Source organism: Rhynchophorus ferrugineus, unplaced genomic scaffold (assembly GCF_030347505.1).
Source record: "Rhynchophorus ferrugineus isolate W39M unplaced genomic scaffold, kcgeb_rfMv2 rfM2, whole genome shotgun sequence".
Lineage (NCBI taxonomy): Eukaryota > Metazoa > Arthropoda > Insecta > Coleoptera > Curculionidae > Rhynchophorus > Rhynchophorus ferrugineus.
Window position 1 is genome coordinate 88,927,389 of NW_027472581.1, and position 19,804 is coordinate 88,947,192.

The window sequence follows — 19,804 nt, forward strand, 5'->3', positions numbered from 1 at the left end:
GTATTAACAAATAGAAAGATCTAGTTAACTATGCAAAACAAATAATTATTTATCAAATGTCACTCTTTTTATTTTTAATATGATTAAATCAAAGTTCTTTTGATTAAATAAAATTGGAATTTTGATTGTAAGGCCAGATCTTGATACTTTCAAAAATAAAAAATTATTAATAACATTTTCCTTATTTTAAGAATTTCATATGCTATTATTGTCAGGAAAAGTTGGTAGCCTTAAGCTTATGTTAATAAAAAAAACCGATTTTCTAATCCAACACAGAACTTATTAAAGGAACTGTTATTTTTTGTTACCATATATAAATTATTACAGCTGAATGATTTTAAACCCTTTTTTGAAAAATAAATTTGTCCTTGTGCTGAGTAATTTTAGAAAATAATATTTACCGCTTTCAGAGGTGATAAACCGACCGAACGCAGTATATACGTAATTTTTTAAAACATAATTATTATAAACATGTTTTTTTTTAATAAAACATATTATTAGTTTCGATTTAGACGGTTTCATGAACATTTTTTGACTATCATGTTCTACTTCAAACACAAATAATTTACTAAATGTACTATTAAAACTTTTTATAATAATAAAAGGTCACCGGTTTGTCATAATATTAATTGAGGTAAATATACAGAACACTACATAAAAACAGGTCAATCCTGGAATATTTTCCTTAGTCACAAAGAAATGGCCAACTGAGACAAGAATGTTTATGTAATTTAAAAAAAAGTTGGCGTATCTGTTATGTCAATGGGAAAATAAAGTCCAATAAATACAGCCATCCCTTATCGAACATAACGCTATTTTCGTTACTGTATATAAATTTACAGTTGAATGATGATTTTTTGGGGTGTTTTGCAAAGTTAAAGTGCGTCCTTGTCCTGAATTATTTTAGAAAACAGTATTTGTTGCTTTCAGGGGCGATTAACCAGGTACCAAAAACCGAATATTTTAATGTATTAACATTTTAGTGTTAAACTGTTAGCTTTTAACAGTGTGGCTGGTAACAGCCCGAATTTCTAACTATAAATGAAAAAAATAAACAGTTATAATTGTAATAATTTATTAAGTATAGTAATTTATTATACAACACATAACTACTTAATGAAAGGTAGGCAGTACGGAAGTGTAAAATGGCCAAAAAAATTCTGAATTAAAACACAATCAATTAATAGAAACATGTTTTTTTCAAGAGAAAGTATTATTACTTTTGAAGTTCGAGTTACTCTAATATCTATGGGCTTCAATTAAGACAGTTTCGTTTATTTCATGAACATTTTTTAACCATCACATTTTCTCTAAAACAAAGCTATTTCACAAAAGGCACTGCAACACTTTTAAATAATAAATACTAATCGCATTTAAATAAAATGTCTCTGGTTTATTTAACCAAGAAAGGAAAACAAAAACAAACTTTAATCATAGCCCATAATATTAGTTGGGGTAAGTATACGGAACACCACATAAAAAACAGAATAGTCCTAGAATTTTCTAAGATATTTTTTTCTCAACCACAAAGAAATGTCCAATCTAGAAATGGCTCTGCAAACCTAGGTAAAATTTGTGTAGCCTTTTATTTTTAAAGCATGAATATTTTGTGTTTTGGCTAAAAACTAATCAATGAAGCTCTGTTCGACACACGCTTTTACTCGCTTTTCATATTCTCGTCTGTTCTCCTTGTACAATTGTGCTGCCATCGAATTTGCTGGTGAATTAGGATTTGGGTCACTAAGTAGAGACTGTAAATAAAACAAAACTGTCACTAAAATAACATACAATCTATTGACACACATCTGCATAAATAATTTAATAGTGCATGCCAATCTTGATAGATGAATAAATTATCATGTGGAACACATTAACTTACTTGTATAGATGTTAAAATAGCAGATACATCATATGTCGGACTCCACCTATTTTGTAAAATATCTAAACAAATACCTCCATCTGCATATACATTGGGATGAAACATATGACTAACGAATCGCACCGTTGGAGGTTTGTTAGGGTATTCTTCTGTGAATTCGATGGTTAATTTAAATGTTCCATCTTCAAAAGGAGTATCATGTGGACCGAATATCACCGCATTCCATATCATAATATTATTGTCTGTTGGTGCTCCACTTACCCCAGTGGGGGGATCTTCTTGTAACCTAAAATATGCTTGTCATCAGTTTATAATTTATTACATAAATATACACTAATTGTCAATTACTATAATCTATGTTATTAACACATATCTATCAAACATATTAAAATTTAGCAAGAACAGTGTATAAAACCGATATTATCAAGATTATTCATTGTGTGTGTATGACCTTCTTGTAGCCTTTGTCAGATTAATCCTTCAATAAGAACATTTAATGTGAAATAACTGATGCTGTTTCGTTTAGTGTTAAATATGGTGTTCTGCGTATTAGAGAACACAAAATAGTGACAAAAATCAATTTATTACGGAATTGGACTATTACCGTTTGAAATCTCTCATAAGGCGTCGACGTGCGGGGGTAGACATTATATTCCTTAATTACAATAAATTTGAAAAGACTAACTAAAAACTGGACCGTAAAGATCAGTCTGCAGGATACACTGTAAATTTATCTAGTATTTGGTGTTAACGTCTGAATCACACAATAGAATTCTCACTGGCATGACATATGAAGAAAGACGTTTTATAAACAAAAATAGCACTAGAACATTGACATTTCGACATGATAGCCAACGCAAAATTATAAACGATATATGATTTAGTCATATATAATAATATAAGTAGAATATTGTAATCAACAAAAATGTTGTATGCGAGAGATAATACTTAATACTGAAAGATTATTAATATCTTTAATATTTTAATAACGAACGACACAAAATTATACCTTTTATTTTATTTACAATTTTATCTAATTTTTTAAATATTTGGCTGACATCTATCATGTACTTATTGAGATAACATAGACGCCCTTTTTAAGTGCATGAATAAATACATTATTGAACTAAATACAGAAAATGACAAATTTGTATGACTATTTTGCAGTTTTCTTTATGTAATATTTAGATATATTATTTATCTTAATTTTTCAAGTTATGACGCCCAAACAAATATAAAATATTAATACAAAGTAAATAAATAAAATTAATATAAAATATAGAAATACGTAAACTATAAAAATATGACAATGAAGAACTATTTTTTATAATCCTAAATAAACAGGATAATTGCTTTAGGTATAAAATATAAAGGTTTTTGAACTTTATTAATATATTATACAGTAATAAGAATAATTTTTTAAAGAATTATATTGTTTAATAAGTATTAAGTATTTAAATCTAACACTAAAATAATTTGCCACAGCAATGTTTTGCGTTTAAGTATATTACTTGCGAAAAGTTATTTTTAAATGCACTTTAAACAAATCTATTGTGATTAGATATCTAATAACTTGTATTACCCCTCTAGTATAAGTATGAGAATGTATTGAACTATCCCATTTGTGTTCATAGGGACGATGAAAATGTTTTTAGGGATGATCTGGCTAATTTTTATTTCAATTCTTCCACTATCTACCTTTTCTGTGATTGAACCACCCTTCAATCGTTCAGTTCATTTGAAGTATAGTTCCTCTGGTAAGTTATATGTACTCAACTTTTATTATAACTAATTGCGGTTTACTATTCAATTTATTGGATTCATTCATGATATAAACTATTGATCATTAAATCATTCTCAAATTATTTTCATCTTTATATATAATCTATGAGTATTTTTTAAAAATATTCACTCATTATCAGAACTGATAAGGTCTGATTTCAAGAAATATGCATATTGGATTAACTTACGACTTTCTATATCATTAGATTCTCTTCCCAGTCTTGTTAATTTACATATTCAATCATTTCCAAAGTTTAGTATTAATAAGTGAATTTTCATTGATTTAGTTCTGGAACTTCTTGAAGTATTCGATGCACGCCTTCACGAAACAATTCAAGGAACTTTATTGTTATTTCCCCTTGTCCAGCCAGTTACAATCACCACTATTGAATCCAAATCACTTTCAACGCATTTAAACAGCTTGGCGTCAGATTATATTTCTATGTATTTCCATTAATATACAAAGATTTTTTTATAGAACCTTTTCATATTAAAATGACAGTTAATGACAGTTGTTTTATCAACGCCACCTATTGTAAAACATAATGCACTTCATTTGAAGCTTTACGCCATTGAGACGTTTTTGCATAGAAATTTATATATTATTTTCCTAAAACTAAGACGTTTTTTTGCTAGAGTCTTATTAGATCTTACCATTTATGACTTTCTCTTATCTAGAGAACATGTAAACCTGCAAAATATTATATGACAGGCTTGCTCTGCGCATGCGCACTACGATTATTAGCGTTATCCGATTATATATGTTTATTGTTCTATGGTTATGTTTTTACTCGCTTATTAATATCTTAATTACTTAATATTTTTGTGAATATTTGATGAAGTTCGGGAAGAAATAACATGCATTTGAATTTTATTGCTTATAAAGGAATTGAAAAATTATAGCGAGTCTGAGGTATTAAATAATTAATGTATATTTTTCCCAGTAAGTATCAGTCAGTGCCACATACAGTCTTTTTAATAAAACAGCCAATGTAAAAATGTAAAATTCGTTTTTAACTCGGACGGATTTTTCCTTCTAATTGTGATCTAATTAAAAATAGACAGAAGGTTGTCTGATTCGTTGGAATATGTAATCCAATTAGTCCATAAAATTCAATTTGTATTGGTAGTGGTGGACCTTGTTATACACTTTGATGACGTGCATTGGTTGTTTTATTGAATTTTACTAGTATAAAATAAACTAAAATTAAAAAATGAATGAAAATATTTAATTAATGGTAATTTTCAAACCTCATATAATGAAAGATAGCATAGAAAGCTGTCTGATTTCTTTCATGGTTTACTAAATTTGTAAATGTACACTTGATAAAAATATGTAAATATTCTAGATGAATTTTTTTATTTTTTCGATGTTACAATCATATCTTAGTAAACTATTATCATTACTCGTAGTTTATATACTTTTGAATTATTAGACTAAACGAATCTGGTGTAAATAATAAGGAAAACGTGTTCTTACCTGAAATACATAATGAACAAATAATTTTTTAACACTTAAATTAATACTTACTTCATTCGATAATGAAATAACTATTCTTATATTTAGACAAAAGTCTGTCTTCATATACCTGTTCAGATTAGAAGTGTTGTATCCATTATTTATCCGTTACTACCTACTAGTTATGATCAAAATATGAATAATATTAGAACAAAATTCTTCTTCCGCCAAGGTGAAACCCAAAATGGTTGCTGTAATTCGTTGGATTCTGTAATTCACTCTCGACGGTTTGGAAATGGCAACGCTGCAATATCAAGCGGAAACTACCGAAGTTTATCGAATGCCGACTATAATTTTCCAAAATTAGCTGCTACTAAATTGAAACATAATTTTATGTATGTGGACATGAGCTCAATTAGCCAGTCATATACCACGTCTTGCTTGTTTTCCCTGTAGTCTCTTCTTATCTGTCAAAGCCACTGCGGTTCAATTTCATAATAATTACGTTTTTTAATATGTTACAATTTATTTTTAACGTAGAAAAAATATATAATCTTCTTCGGATTTTGGTCTACTACGATACATTCTATAAAAAAATATATTTCTTATTTTTTAGATTGTCAAATTTCCCCTTTTGATGACTGTTCACCCATCGTTGTACTCTGCGATAGCAACGACTATCTGTATCCCACAGGAGAAGATTCCGACCTTAGATTTAACAATGGAGAATGTCTAAATGTGATCTGTCCTGGAGGAAATGTCTTGGTGGGTTCCCAATCGTACGAAAATGTCGTCACAGCTACCTGTATCGGTTCAACTTCATTTAATATAAGTAACAAGTCGGTTTCATGGGAAAGCATTTCCTGCAACAAAGTACCGGAGAAAACAGCTCGGCGTACCGGAGAAACCTGTGAGAATAACGGCAAGGAAATTGAAATCGGCTTCGTAGTACCAGACGGTTTTCTGCGAACTATACTAATTTGCTTTGATGAATCGACGCAACAAGCTCTGTACTCTTACGCTAAAATAACTCAGTCAATAAATAAACGGAAGGAGAGACCACGTCCCAACTGGTTACAAGGAACCAGTTTATACAACATTACTTCAGTTGATAGTTATTACAAACGCGCCAACCAAAGAACCACTATCAATGAACTTTTAAATTTTGCAGAAGATTCTACTAGTTTCATACAAGATAACGACTACTTCTTGGCGAGGGGACACTTAACAGCAAGAAGCGATAATTTTTATCCATCTCAGTAATATCAGACATTCTTTCTGGTCAACGCAGCTCCACAATGGCAGATAATAAACGCAAACAACTGGTACAAAGTGGAAACAAGCATCAGAGACTACGCTGAAGCAAATCAAGTAGATTTACTGCAGTGGACCGGGGTATATGGAGTATTGTCTGTCAATAATACCAACAATATCAAAACTGAACTATACCTGTATTCAAAAAATGATGAACTCTATATCCCAGTTCCTGAAGTTTTTTGCAAAGTCGTATATGACCCGATATTACAAAAGGGGGCGGCTATTATAGGCCTAAACAATCCCTACGCCGAAAACTATACGGTATTCTGCGATGATGTTTCTGATTTAACCAAATGGGTTAACTTTAAGAAATCCAACACCGCTAAAGGTTTGATTTTTGTGTGTAATGTGACCGATTTCAGGAAAACGGTTAAATATTTACCAGAATTTAGTGTAACAGGTTTGTTGGTATAGTATATACGGTTTTGATAATACTCCGTTATGGCTAAGACAAAGCGAAAAAGTTTTAATAAATCAATCAAAGTTTAGAAGTGTTTTTTTACCTTCCTAGAGTATGTTTGTGGAAATTAACTCTTGAAAAATTATGTATTAAAGAAAGGCTTATTCCATTATAAAACGATAACAATTCTCACGGACATTAACCATTCATAGGTTGTTGTACGCTGAAATGGTAACAAACATCTGTATCCCACAGGAGAAGATTCCGGATTTATATTTACTAATGGAGAATGTCTGAATGTGATCTGCACTGGAGGAAATGTCTTGGTTGATTCCCAATCCTACAAAAACGTCGTCACAGCCACCTGTATTGGTTCAACCCTATTTGGTTATAAAGAACTAGTTTATAGAACATTATGTCAGTTGATAATTAGTACAAACAGGTGAATCAAAGAACCACAGTCAATGAACAGTTATATCTGGCAGAAAACTACCAGTTTCATATAAGATAACGACTACTTCTTGGCGAGGGGACACTTAACAGCAAGAAGCGATAATTTTTATCCATCTCAGCAAAATCAGACGTTCTTTCTGGTTAACGCAGCTCCACAATGGCAGATCATTAACGCAAACAACTGGTACAAAGTAGAAACAAGCATCAGAGACTACGCTGAAGAAAATCAAGTCGATTTATTGCAGTGGACCGGGGTATATGGAGTATTGTCTGTCAATAATACCAACAATATCAAAACTGAACTATACCTGTATTCAAAAAACGATGAACTCTATATCCCGGTTCCTGAAGTTTTCTGGAAAGTCGTATATGACCCGATATCCCAAAAGGGGGCGGCTATTATAGGCCTAAACAATCCCTACGCCGAAAACTATACGGTATTCTGCGATGATGTTTCTGATTTAACCAAATGGGTTAACTTTAAGAAATCCAACGCCGCTAAAGGTTTGATTTTTGTGTGTAATGTGAACGATTCCAGGAAAACGGTTAAATATTTACCAGAATTTAGTGTAACAGGTTTGTTGGTATAGTATATATGGTTTTGATAATACTCTGTTATGCCTAAGACAAAGCGAAAAAGTTTTAATAAATCAATTAAAGATTAGAAGTGTTTTTTTACCTTCCTAGAGTATGTTTGTGGAAATTAACTCTTGAAAAATTATATATTAAAGAAAAGCTTAATCCATTATAAAACGATAACAATTTTCACGGACATTATTAACTATTCATAGGTCGTTGTACGCTGAAATAGTAACAAACATCTGTATCCCACAGGAGAAGATTCCGGATTTATATTTACTAATGGAGAATGTCTGAATGTGATCTGCACTGGAGGAAATGTCTTGGTTGATTCCCAATCCTACAAAAACGTCGTCACAGCCACCTGTATTGGTTCAACCCTATTTGGTTATAAAGAACTAGTTTATAGAACATTATGTCAGTTGATAATTAGTACAAACAGGTGAATCAAAGAACCACAATCAATGAACAGTTATATCTGGCAGAAAACTACCAGTTTCATATAAGATAACGACTACTTCTTGGCGAGGGGACACTTAACAGCAAGAAGCGATAATTTTTATCCATCTCAGTAATATCAGACATTCTTTCTGGTTAACGCAGCTCCACAATGGCAGATCATTAACGCAAACAACTGGTACAAAGTGGAAACAAGCATCAGAGACTACGCTGAAGCAAATCAAGTAGATTTACTGCAGTGGACCGGGGTATATGGAGTATTGTCTGTCAATAATACCAACAATATCAAAACTGAACTATACCTGTATTCAAAAAATGATGAACTCTATATCCCAGTTCCTGAAGTTTTTTGGAAAGTCGTATATGACCCGATATACCAAAAGGGGGCGGCTATTATAGGCCTAAACAATCCCTACGCCGAAAACTATACGGTATTCTGCGATGATGTTTCTGATTTAACCAAATGGGTTAACTTTAAGAAATCCAACACCGCTAAAGGTTTGATTTTTGTGTGTAATGTGACCGATTTCAGGAAAACGGTTAAATATTTACCAGAATTTAGTGTAACAGGTTTGTTGGTATAGTATATACGGTTTTGATAATACTCCGTTATGTCTAAGGTAAAGCGAAAAAGTTTTAATAAATCAATCAAAGATTAGAAGTGTTTTTTTTAATTAAATTTAGTTTAACATTTATTCCTATATATATTGCATTAAGACAATTCAGTGCAATGATAAAAAACTTATATCTAGTTAGCGCGAGGGTAACATCTTTCTGTCACTGTCAGTATCAGCGTCGTTTTCTTCCCTTACATATCGTTTAATATTTATTATGTTTCCTTAAATGACGCTAATGGCCAAGAAAAATTGCAAGAAAACAAAAATTTAAATAAAAAGTTGTTGCCCCGTCTGTCAATAATTCGAGCCACAAACAACTAAAAAAGTTTTTATGATACTAAAAACTGAAAAGTGTAGTAGTACTCTGATATTACGAAAGATGGCGCCAGTATCTTTAATTGTTGCTATATTTAAGTCGGTGGAACATAAGTTTAATATTTTTTCCGTCATCTCTGAATGTTAAGAATCTGATTTTTGGCCTGAAAAATGAAGAGTTCGTTTTTTATATTTTGCTGGTCAGTAAACTAAGCAGTCAAAAAGGAAAAAAAGTTACAGGTATGGTTGGTATGAATCTAACTGGAAATATAGCTGAAATAATTTATGTACATTAAATGGAACCCCTATATTGTCGACTAAATTAAAGAGAATAAAGTCGATTGACTATAACGGAGAGGGGTTTTAGGACTTCTAAGAATCAAAGGTTCACATTTTTAAGATCAAAAGTATTAAAAAAGAAAGGAAATAGTTACAGTTGATTGGATATAACTGGGAGCCGTGGAAATAATTCATACAAATCGAAACCCAATATTATCGAGTATATTGAGGAGTATAAAGTCGATTGACTATATTGGAAGCGAGAAGCGGTTCATACTTTTAATACCAAAAGTGAAATAAACCTTTACTCAGAGACAATATTGTCCTTAAACTGAAATCTCAAAAAGGGTCTATTATAATAGGACTAAACTACCTCTAAGCTAACAAATATATATTCAATATTCTGTTATGATATTTATGAAAAATAAATTTATGTAATATGTTAATACTGTAAAACGAAAAACGAATAAGGCAATACACATTTTACAGTATTTTTTAAATAATTTTACTTAGCTTTTATTATGGCACAAGAACAGCATATATCTAATAAGTCAAATAGCGCTATAACCACAAAACATAGAGGTATATAATGGGAACTGGATAACTGAATATATAGTCTATTCAAAGTTATTTTGTACATACGTCATCTAAGTTTCTGACGTCAAAACGTCGCAATGTTGTCGCATCATCTCTGAGTTTTAGTTCAGTTGGGCTTTGATATGCAACAAAATTCTAATCTAAATAAAATAATTGAACAAAAATGTTATCAAATATAATTTATTTTAACATTATAGTACATCTAAAAACTGTTGTTAATTATACAGCTACAATAGTTTATAGGTTAGAGTTATAACCTCTTATTAATACACATTTTACAGTATTTTTTAAATATTTTTACTTAGCTTTTATTATGATACAAGAGCAGAATATATCTAATAAGTATACAAATAGCGCTATAACCACAAAACATAGAGGTATATAATGGGAACTGAGTAACTGAATATATAGTCTATTCAAAGTTATTTTGTACATACGTCATCTAAGTTTCTGACGTCAAAACGTCGCAATGTTGCCGCATCAACTTTTAGTTCAGTGGGGCTTTGATATGCAACAAAATTCTAATCTAAATAAAATAATTGAACAAAAATGTTATCAAATATAATTTATTTTAACATTATAGTACATCTAAAAACTGTTGTTAATTATACAGCTACAATAGTTTATAGGTTAGAGTTATAACCTCTTATTAATACACATTTTACAGTATTTTTTAAATATTTTTACTTAGCTTTTATTATGACACAAGAGCCGAATATATCTAATAAGTATACAAATAGCGCTATAACCACAAAACATAGAGGTATATAATGGGAACTGAGTAACTGAATATATAGTCTATTCAAAGTTATTTTGTACATACGTCATCTAAGTTTCTGACGTCAAAACGTCGCAATGTTGCCGCATCAACTCAGAGTTTTAGTTCAGTGGGGCTTTGATATGCAACAAAATTCTAATCTAAATAAAATAATTGAACAAAAATGTTATGAAATATAATTTATTTTAACATTATAGTACATCTAAAAACTGTTGTTAATTATACAGCTACAATAGTTTATAGGTTAGAGTTATAACCTCTTATTAATACACATTTTACAGTATTTTTTAAATATTTTTACTTAGCTTTTATTATGATACAAGAGCAGAATATATCTAATAAGTATACAAATAGCGCTATAACCACAAAACATAGAGGTATATAATGGGAACTGAGTAACTGAATATATAGTCTATTCAAAGTTATTTTGTACATACGTCATCTAAGTTTCTGACGTCAAAACGTCGCAATGTTGCCGCATCAACTCAGAGTTTTAGTTCAGTGGGGCTTTGATATGCAACAAAATTCTAATCTAAATAAAATAATTGAACAAAAATGTTATCAAATATAATTTATTTTAACATTATAGTACATCTAAAAACTGTTGTTAATTATACAGCTACAATAGTTTATAGGTTAGAGTTATAACCTCTTATTAATACACATTTTACAGTATTTTTTACTTAGCTTTTATTATGACACAAGAGCCGAATATATCTAATAAGTATACAAATAGCGCTATAACCACAAAACATAGAGGTATATAATGGGAACTGAGTAACTGAATATATAGTCTATTCAAAGTTATTTTGTACATACGTCATCTAAGTTTCTGACGTCAAAACGTCGCAATGTTGCCGCATCAACTCAGAGTTTTAGTTCAGTGGGGCTTTGATATGCAACAAAATTCTAATCTAAATAAAATAATTGAACAAAAACGTTATCAAATATAATTTATTTTAACATTATAGTACATCAATAAACTGCAGTTAATTATACAGCTACGATAGTTTATAGGTTAGAGTTATAACCTCTTATCACTACTGATTTCAAGAATTTTGCATACATCTGACAACCGGACGACTTTGACAGGCACATTCGTATACGTGGTAGAACTAATTAGACATTGTGCCTCTTTTTAACTAGAATAAAATGAGAAGGAAAAGATTATCCGATTCTGATACGAATTTACAAATTGCGACAAAGAATACATTAAACATCATGATGACGTATGTACAAAAAAATTTTGAATAGACTATATAATGGCACACCCATAACCATCTTCTTCTTCTAAGTCACTAGAGGACCGTAGGTAAAAAGGTAACAGATTTGTTTTGTGAAAGAAGGGCCAATGTGTCTACTTTGATGAATACCTAGTTTTAAATCATTATAGATACAAATTGTAAGTTAGTCAGGAACGACTAGCAATAATATGTAAATAATCAGGAAACAGTACAAATGATTTTACTATAGGTTAGTGTAATAAATTATGCCAGAAGTTTAGAAAAACACTTATATAGGCGAAGAATTTGACAAATTAAAATTAGCTAAAAAGTATTCGTTAGTGATTCGTGGATATCAAATGATGTTTTATATAACAACAATGCTTTAAAAAAAGACTTAAAAAAATCACGTGTTTTTAAAATCCTAACATAATTGTTTTGTTTTCAGTTACATGAATAGTAATGCTGAATTATCAGGAGATGATGCTGATTAGATTACTAAAATTTCGCTTTTATTCTTTCGATATAAATAATTTAAATTAAGACAAAATTTACGTATTTCATAAAACATGTTACTTATAACTACTTTATTATTTTTATGTTCCAAACCCATTTTATCTTTCACTGTATCTGGTGAGTTCATTTACCCAATAATTAAATTATTAGGCACTAGGACAATAGTGTTAGAGTTTTAAATAAGGTTTTCGAGATTTTTTCTGTGTGAAAATTAATTGAAACATTTTTCATCGCGAAGCTCCATTTTTCTCAGCTTTCTAGTAGGATTTCACATTTTTCTACAATCAATTATATTATGTTTCAAATTTTAACGCATTATAAATAAAAGAAAATATGGGTTTTTTACTTTAAAAAGACATTCATTGGAGGAAATTGATATAATATATACAGGTGATGGGCGAAATAATATGAACACCATGCAATATGTAGTCTATCAAAGTTTTTTTGCACATACGTCATTAAGATGTTTAATGTATTGCCTGCTGCAATATATAAATTCGTTTTACACAATATACAATATATTCCTTCTCATTTTATTCTAGTTGAAAAGAGACACAATGCTGTCTGATTAGTTCGAACATGTAAACGAATGAGCCTGTCAAAGTCGACCGGTTGTCAGACGTATGCAAAATTCTTGGAAGCAATAGTGAGAAGAGGTTATAACTAAACAATTGTGGCTGTATAATTAACTGTAGTTTTCAGATGTACTATAATGTTAAAATAAATTACATTTGAGAGCATTTTCGTTCTATTATTTTATTTAGATTAGAAATATGTTGTATGTCATAGCCAAACTGAACTAAAACTCATTGCAGTTGATGCGGCAACATTGCGACGTTTTGACGTCATAAATTTAGATGACGTATGTACAAAAAAACTTTGAATAAAATAGATGTTTCCGTGTAAATAGTGCGATACGTAATATTCTGTTATGATATTTCTAAAAAATATTCTATAAATTTATGTTATATGTCAGTAATATAAACAAAAAACGAATAAAACAACAAAAATTTTACAGTATTTTTTAAATAATTTTATTTAGTTTCTATTATAACACAAGATACATCTTATAAGTAAATAATACTACAAGAAAAATAATACAAATAGCGCTATAATCACAAAACGTAGAGATATAAGTCACTAGATGGCCGGTAGTACAAAGGTGATATATTTGTTTTCTTTCTTTCCGAAATCTGAACTTTCTAAATCTGAAATTTTAACGAAATTTATTGTTATGACGTTATTTTTTAGAATTTAACTAGGACGCAGACTTAAGAGAAACAAACCTTTTATTTTATTATATTGGAGACTAAGGAAAGGCCAATGTGCCTTCATAGATAAGTACCTAGTACTAAATCACTGTACAGGTAAATTGTAAGTTAGTCGGCAACGACTAGCAGTAATATATTAACAAATAGAAAAAATTACAAATGATTTTACAGTTGGTTGTTGTAATAAATTATGTTAGAATTTTAGAGAAACACTCATAAGGGCGAATAATTAGATAGATTAAAATTAGTTAAAGTACAAGTATTTGTTAGTGATTCGTGGATATCAAATAACTTTTCATATGACAACAATGCTTAAAAAAAACTTAAAAAATCGCATGTTTTTAGAAACCTAACATAATGCTGAATTATCAGGAGATGATGCTGATTATATTATTATAATATAAAACAAAAAAAGAATAAAGCAGCAAAAATTTTACAATATTTTTTAAATCATTTTATTTAGCTTTTATTATGACATTAGAGCAGCATACATCTAATAAGTACACAAATAGCGCTATTACAACAAAACATAAAGTACAAGTGTTCGTTAATGATTCGTGAATATCAAAAAATAATTCATACAATGCTTAAAAAAACTTTTGAAATCGCGTGTTTTTGGAATTTTAATTGTTTGGTTATTGGTTATGTGAACAGTAATTGTAAAAAAATATTATTAATTAAATAGTGTTATCACGAGATGATACTGATTAGATTAGTAAAATTTCGCATTTATTCTTTCGATATAAATAATTTAAACTAAGACAAAATTAGCGTATTTCTTAAAACATGTTGCTTAAAATTACTTTATTTTTCTTATGTTTCACACCCATTCTATCTTTCACTGTATCTGGTGAGTTTTTAACGCCATAATTAATATATTAGGCACAAGGATTAATAGTGTTAGTATTTTAATAAGGTTTTGGAGCTTTTTTTCTGTCAAAATTAATTGAAAAAATTCTTCACCGCGAACCAACATTATTCACAGCTTTCTAGTAGGATTTCACATTTTTCTACAATCAATTATGTTGTATTAGAAATTTTAAAGTGTTATAACTTTTTTTTACTCTTTGATTCACAATCCAAAATCTGCCCTATAGGCAATAAGTATTTCTTATGTCTATATTATATATACATGGCATGTAGAAAATCACTTCATTAAGCGATCTCCTGTATAAAATATTATCTTAATTGAATAGTCTTATTCTAAAGTCTATATATGTCCAATAATCAGATCAGGTGGTGTCAAACGATTTAATCTACGCACTTCACTATCTCGTCGCATATTTAGTTGGTTAGCGAGTATGTTGGGATGCACTGACACTCTTTCGAAGTACTTGACAGAAACACGTTGAATTACACTCATTATAGGTTCAAGAGGAATATAGCATTGTATCACTTTATTTGAAATATAGTACGGAGCATCCACAATGGCACGCAACACCTTATTTTGGAACCGTTGTTAAGTCTTACAAATAAAGAAAATTATGATTTTTTCATATTAAACGCATTTAGGGCATTTTTCTGGTAGGCTATATATCAGTGTATTATACGCTTTGTTCAACAATAGTTAAGGAGATCTTACTCTGATTTTTTGCATCTTAACTTTGCTTAGTAAAATCTTAATTATAAATTAATTTATTACTACATTTCATTTTTACTTGGATTAATTCACAAGCAAGACGAGTGCGAGATAAATACATCAATATTCTCTATTACAAAATTATAATAACTTAGCTATAGTTTACACTAAAGGTATACACTTTATATAAGTTCGTATGGTTTGGTTCGCTTCAATCTTCTGATATCCTGCGCGTTGTCCAGTAGTTGTATTGCTTCCACGTTAGTATGATTTAGTAAACTTTTTTCGGGTTTTAAGGCGAAATATTGAATAACTTTAAACTTGGATAACGCAAATCCATTTGATTTCCATGTCATCGCGCAGTTCTTCGTTGGTTATGTAGCGATAGGCATTGATAATTAATACAATAATTTTGTTTTGACAGCGTTGGATGACTAGTTGATTTGAATTTTTAGTGAAAACCCATATTTGCACTCCATGGGTCGAAATTGGCTTTATGATTGTCTGATAAATCAATCTCTTTGATTTTAGATCAAGTTGAGAGTATTGTTCGACTAACCAGTATAGTTATCTTATTTTGGTTCTAATGTGTTTTAATTGAAATTGAATGAAATAGCAGACACTCAAAGATATCAACTGAACATGTAAATCATATAATTTACGAGTATTTGGTTATGAGAAAGCTCAGTGCAAAGTGGGTGCCGCGCGAGCTCATTTTTGACCAAAAACAGCGGCGAGTTGATGATTCGGAGCAGTGTTTGAAGATGATTAAGCGTAATAAACCCGAAATATTGCGTCGATATATGACAATGGATAAAACATGGTTCCATCATTTCACTCCGAAGTCCAATCGACAGTCATCCGAGTGGACTGCATACTGTGAACCCGCTCCAAAGACATTTTCGTCTAATGAAGAGATGATCGCCAAAACTGAGGTCTATTTTGAAATAAAGGACAAATCGTATTACAAAAATGGCATCGAAAAGTTGGAGGAATCACTATAATCAGTGTATCACCCTTGAAGGGAATTATGTTGAATAAAAACAATTGCCAAAAAATGTATTTTACTTTGGTAGGCCGGTGACTTTTCAATTGACCTGTTAGAACAAGTAGCGGTTAACAAGATCTGTAAATGGTCTAAAACAAAAATTAGTTATATCACTTGACGTATGCCTGATTCCTAAAGCAAAATCAGCTAAATACACAGGAATACATATCAATGATAGGTTAAATTGGAAACATCACGTTCACCAAAAAGCAGAGCAGATCAGATTCAAAGTCAAGGAAATGTATTGATTAGTTGGAAGATACTCTTAACATGACCTAAAATCAAGGAGATTGGTTCATCAATCAATCATAAAGCCATTTTGAACCTATTCTGTGTAAATATGGGGTTGCATTAAACCAATTGGTAATCAAACGCACCCAAAACAAAGCTAATTACCAATGCTTATTACATGATTATGATGTATGAAGTGATCCAAGATTTCGCCTTGAAACATTAAATAAGGTTGCTAAATCACAACAACGTGGAACCGATACAGCTACTGGAAAACACGCAGGAAATCATAAGATCGAAGCGAACCAAACCACATGAACTTGTTTAATGCATAAGTGTATTATTAAATCTAGCTAAGTAGCTTAGTTTTATTTTAATTTGGGAAATACAGATAGAAGCCTTGCCTGGGTATTAATGTAAGTACAACATATTTAATGTAAGATATAACATAAACGTTTCCAAAACCTTCGTTTTCCTTTTGTAGGCTAAGTACTTATGGGACCGCCCTCGTATCTACATCATTTCATCGATACATATGCATAACATATGATTAATTGGTCATTGCCCCATTTTCAGATTGTCAGATTTCAGCGTTAGATGATCTATCCCCCATTGTGGTGATGCACAACCAAAATGAGTACTTGTACCCGAGCATCAACGACGACTCGCTGAGATTTTCCCCTGGCGCATCGGTAGACCTGATTTGTGCCGGTGGTAATGTCATTGCAGCTTCCTCGTCCTTCACGGAGGTCGTTACAGCTACGTGTATCGGATCCACTTTGTTCCGGGTAGCGGGCATGCAGGTTCAGTGGCGTGACATTTCCTGTAGTAGAGTACCGACCAGGCTGGCTCGTTACACTGAACACGGCTGTGAAAACGGCGGCAGAGAAATCGAGATTGGCGTCAGCGTCCAAGAGAGGTTCCTGAGAAGCATGCTGATATGTTTCGACCAGTCGACTCAACAAGCGCTGTACTCTCTGGTTAAAATCCCACACTCCATCAATAAGCGACGGGAGAACACTCCAAGACCGGGTTGGTTGCAAGGCACCGGATTGTTTGCCGTTACCTCAGTCACTAACTACTACACCAGAGTGAACCAACGTGCGACTATTAACCGTTTACTTGGACTGAGCGAGGAATCAACCGAGTACATTCAAAACAACAATTACTACCTCGCCAGAGGCCATCTGACGGCTAGGAGCGACACTTTCTATCCATCGCAGCAAAACCAAACCTTCTATCTAATCAACGCGGCTCCCCAGTGGCAGGTTATTAATCAAAACAACTGGTACAGAGTCGAGGTCAATACCAGAGACTATGCAGAATCTAGGAAAGTCGATCTTTTACAGTGGACTGGCGTTTATGGAGTTCTGGCGCCGAGAAATCAAAACAATCAACCGATTAAACTTTATCTTTACGATATAAATGGTCAAAAATACTTACCTGTACCTGAAGTTTTCTGGAGGGTGGTTTATGATCCGGTGTCACAGAGAGGTGTAGCGATTATAGGATTGAACGATCCATATGCATCGAGTTATAATATATTCTGTAACGACGTGTCTAGTAAAATCACCTGGGTCACTGCCGACTGGACAAACACAGCCAGAGGACTTACGTACGCCTGCGAGATTGACGATTTTAGGAGGACGGTAACATTTCTACCTACATTCACGGTAAGAGGCTTATTATTGTAATCAGTTATTGAAAATGCATGTTAAAATACAAACATATTAATTATGTCTCTATTTTGTTTCACTAATTTACCAATCCCAATAAATTCATCCAATATCCAGATGGTATTGTAATCGCCATTCTAATAATTTGGTTGGTTAGTTCGAATATGCATTATAGTCAGATGTAAAGAAATAAAATTATTGTGAAGGCATTTGATCGTTTCTGAAAGAGATTTTAAACACAGATGCGTCACTTGACTAACTCCCAACAATTCCCTTCAAATCCTTCAATTTCTCAAAACAAATTTATTAAATAAAATTCAATAAATTAAAACATAAAATGTAGATAAATTGTATATTCCAATATAAATTTTTAAAATGTAAATATAATATAAATAACTTTTTTTTCATCCAAAAATATGTCATACATTTTCATATTTTTTAATTTATATTTTTAACATAAGTCAGAACTACTATTACGTACGCCAACGAAAAGGTTTAATATTTATGTTTTCAAAAACAATTAGAAATACAATAACAATATTGCAAAGCATGCATTTTAAAACACAATGACTGAATGAGAAGAAATGTCAGACAAATAATTTTTTTAACACATATAATAAACTATAAATTACCTAATAATAATACCTTTTCCTAATAATTTGACCATCTACTGCCATTTTTACTAATTAGACTTTATCTGGACTGTACTTCCTGTTTAACGTAGGTTCCCAAGTAAGGCTTTCGACACTAAGCATATTTTAATATATCGGAGGAAAAAAATATCTAATTTTTTCGCAATAACAGAAAAAAATCATTGAAAATTAAATAACAAAATACACTAAATCTTTGAAATTAAGTACCGATGTTATAATATTTTTATAATGTTTAAGAAATATCTTTATTTTTTTTAATACCGAAAAATATCGATATATCGGTCAAAAAAATATTGGACAAAAATATTAAAAAATATCGATATCGATATTTTTTAGGTATCCCTAACTTAGATACCATCTCAAAAGACACCAGGTCTTACCCAGTATGGTTATTGGTATTAATAGGATCATTTTCCTGGCCAATTACTTGGACAATCAAGATGTTAAACAATCATAAACCATGCCCTAGCAGGATTCGAACGCGTTACTATCGCAAAGATATCGTCCTGTCGCCTTGACCACTGCGCTAACCAAGCCTGCCACCCTATATTTTGAATTCTGCGCAGATATTTTTACGATTTCGCCTTGAACTTATAGGAAAACCCAGAAAATTGATATATAACCGAGTATTGATAGAATGTTTATTTGAATTTCAAAATTATTGTATTACGATTTATAAATAAACATTGATGC

General features: G+C 31.0%; 4 protein-coding genes and 1 pseudogene across 6 annotated transcripts; 4 read left to right on the forward strand and 1 right to left on the reverse strand.

Annotated features, from left to right (window-relative positions):
• Nucleotides 1-1,058: 1,058 nt before the first annotated feature.
• Ubc6 (Ubiquitin conjugating enzyme 6) lies at nucleotides 1,059-2,675 on the reverse strand. Its single transcript, XM_076396857.1, has 3 exons — nucleotides 2,484-2,675; nucleotides 1,880-2,165; nucleotides 1,059-1,751 (listed from the first exon to the last, which is right to left on the reverse strand). The coding sequence occupies exons 1-3, from the start codon at nucleotides 2,525-2,527 to the stop codon at nucleotides 1,626-1,628; spliced, it is 456 nt and encodes a 151-aa protein (XP_076252972.1). The 5' UTR covers nucleotides 2,528-2,675; the 3' UTR covers nucleotides 1,059-1,625.
• Nucleotides 2,676-3,457: 782 nt separating this feature from the next.
• On the forward strand, nucleotides 3,458-6,928 carry LOC143190879 (salivary endonuclease-like; annotated as a pseudogene). The gene is made up of 2 exons (XR_013004342.1): nucleotides 3,458-3,636; nucleotides 5,737-6,928. The product of XR_013004342.1 is annotated as a salivary endonuclease-like (transcript).
• LOC143190871 (salivary endonuclease-like) lies at nucleotides 6,879-7,957 on the forward strand. The gene is made up of 3 exons (XM_076395443.1): nucleotides 6,879-6,900; nucleotides 7,093-7,254; nucleotides 7,345-7,957. Exons 1-3 carry the CDS (start codon nucleotides 6,879-6,881, stop codon nucleotides 7,878-7,880), a joined length of 720 nt encoding a protein of 239 aa, XP_076251558.1. The 3' UTR covers nucleotides 7,881-7,957.
• A 487-nt stretch (nucleotides 7,958-8,444) lies between these two features.
• LOC143190872 (salivary endonuclease-like) lies at nucleotides 8,445-8,989 on the forward strand (the record flags this gene model as incomplete). The annotated part of the gene is made up of 1 exon (XM_076395444.1): nucleotides 8,445-8,989. A coding segment is annotated over one exon (468 nt), but the record flags the coding sequence as incomplete, so codon positions are not given.
• A 3,681-nt stretch (nucleotides 8,990-12,670) lies between these two features.
• On the forward strand, nucleotides 12,671-18,520 carry LOC143191601 (salivary endonuclease). 2 transcript variants are annotated; one of them, XM_076396849.1, is made up of 2 exons: nucleotides 12,671-12,770; nucleotides 17,359-18,520. In XM_076396849.1, the coding sequence occupies exons 1-2, from the start codon at nucleotides 12,707-12,709 to the stop codon at nucleotides 18,474-18,476; spliced, it is 1,182 nt and encodes a 393-aa protein (XP_076252964.1). In that variant the 5' UTR covers nucleotides 12,671-12,706; the 3' UTR covers nucleotides 18,477-18,520. The 2 variants fall into 2 exon arrangements, with proteins under 2 accessions (XP_076252964.1, XP_076252963.1); XM_076396848.1 differs by lacking the exon at nucleotides 12,671-12,770 and adding an exon at nucleotides 14,641-14,774.
• The last annotated feature ends 1,284 nt before the right edge of the window (nucleotides 18,521-19,804 follow it).

What these genes read in the sequence shown, in the direction of transcription:
- LOC143190871 (XM_076395443.1), top strand. Translation starts at nt 6,879, where the DNA reads ATGGCTAAGACAAAGCGAAAAA. An exon ending in GGCTAAGACAAAGCGAAAAA is followed by an intron (nt 6,901 to 7,092) that starts GTTTTAATAAAT and finishes TGTATCCCACAG; the next exon opens with GAGAAGATTCCGGATTTATA. An exon ending in ACTAGTTTATAGAACATTAT is followed by an intron (nt 7,255 to 7,344) that starts GTCAGTTGATAA and finishes GTTTCATATAAG; the next exon opens with ATAACGACTACTTCTTGGCG.
- Ubc6 (XM_076396857.1), bottom strand. Translation starts at nt 2,527, where the DNA reads ATGTCTACCCCCGCACGTCGACGCCTTATGAGAGATTTCAAACG. An exon ending in CTTATGAGAGATTTCAAACG is followed by an intron (nt 2,166 to 2,483) that starts GTAATAGTCCAA and finishes AGCATATTTTAG; the next exon opens with GTTACAAGAAGATCCCCCCA. An exon ending in CTATTTTAACATCTATACAA is followed by an intron (nt 1,752 to 1,879) that starts GTAAGTTAATGT and finishes TTTTATTTACAG; the next exon opens with TCTCTACTTAGTGACCCAAA.
- LOC143191601 (XM_076396849.1), top strand. Translation starts at nt 12,707, where the DNA reads ATGTTACTTATAACTACTTTATTATTTTTATGTTCCAAACCCATTTTA. An exon ending in TTTATCTTTCACTGTATCTG is followed by an intron (nt 12,771 to 17,358) that starts GTGAGTTCATTT and finishes CCCCATTTTCAG; the next exon opens with ATTGTCAGATTTCAGCGTTA.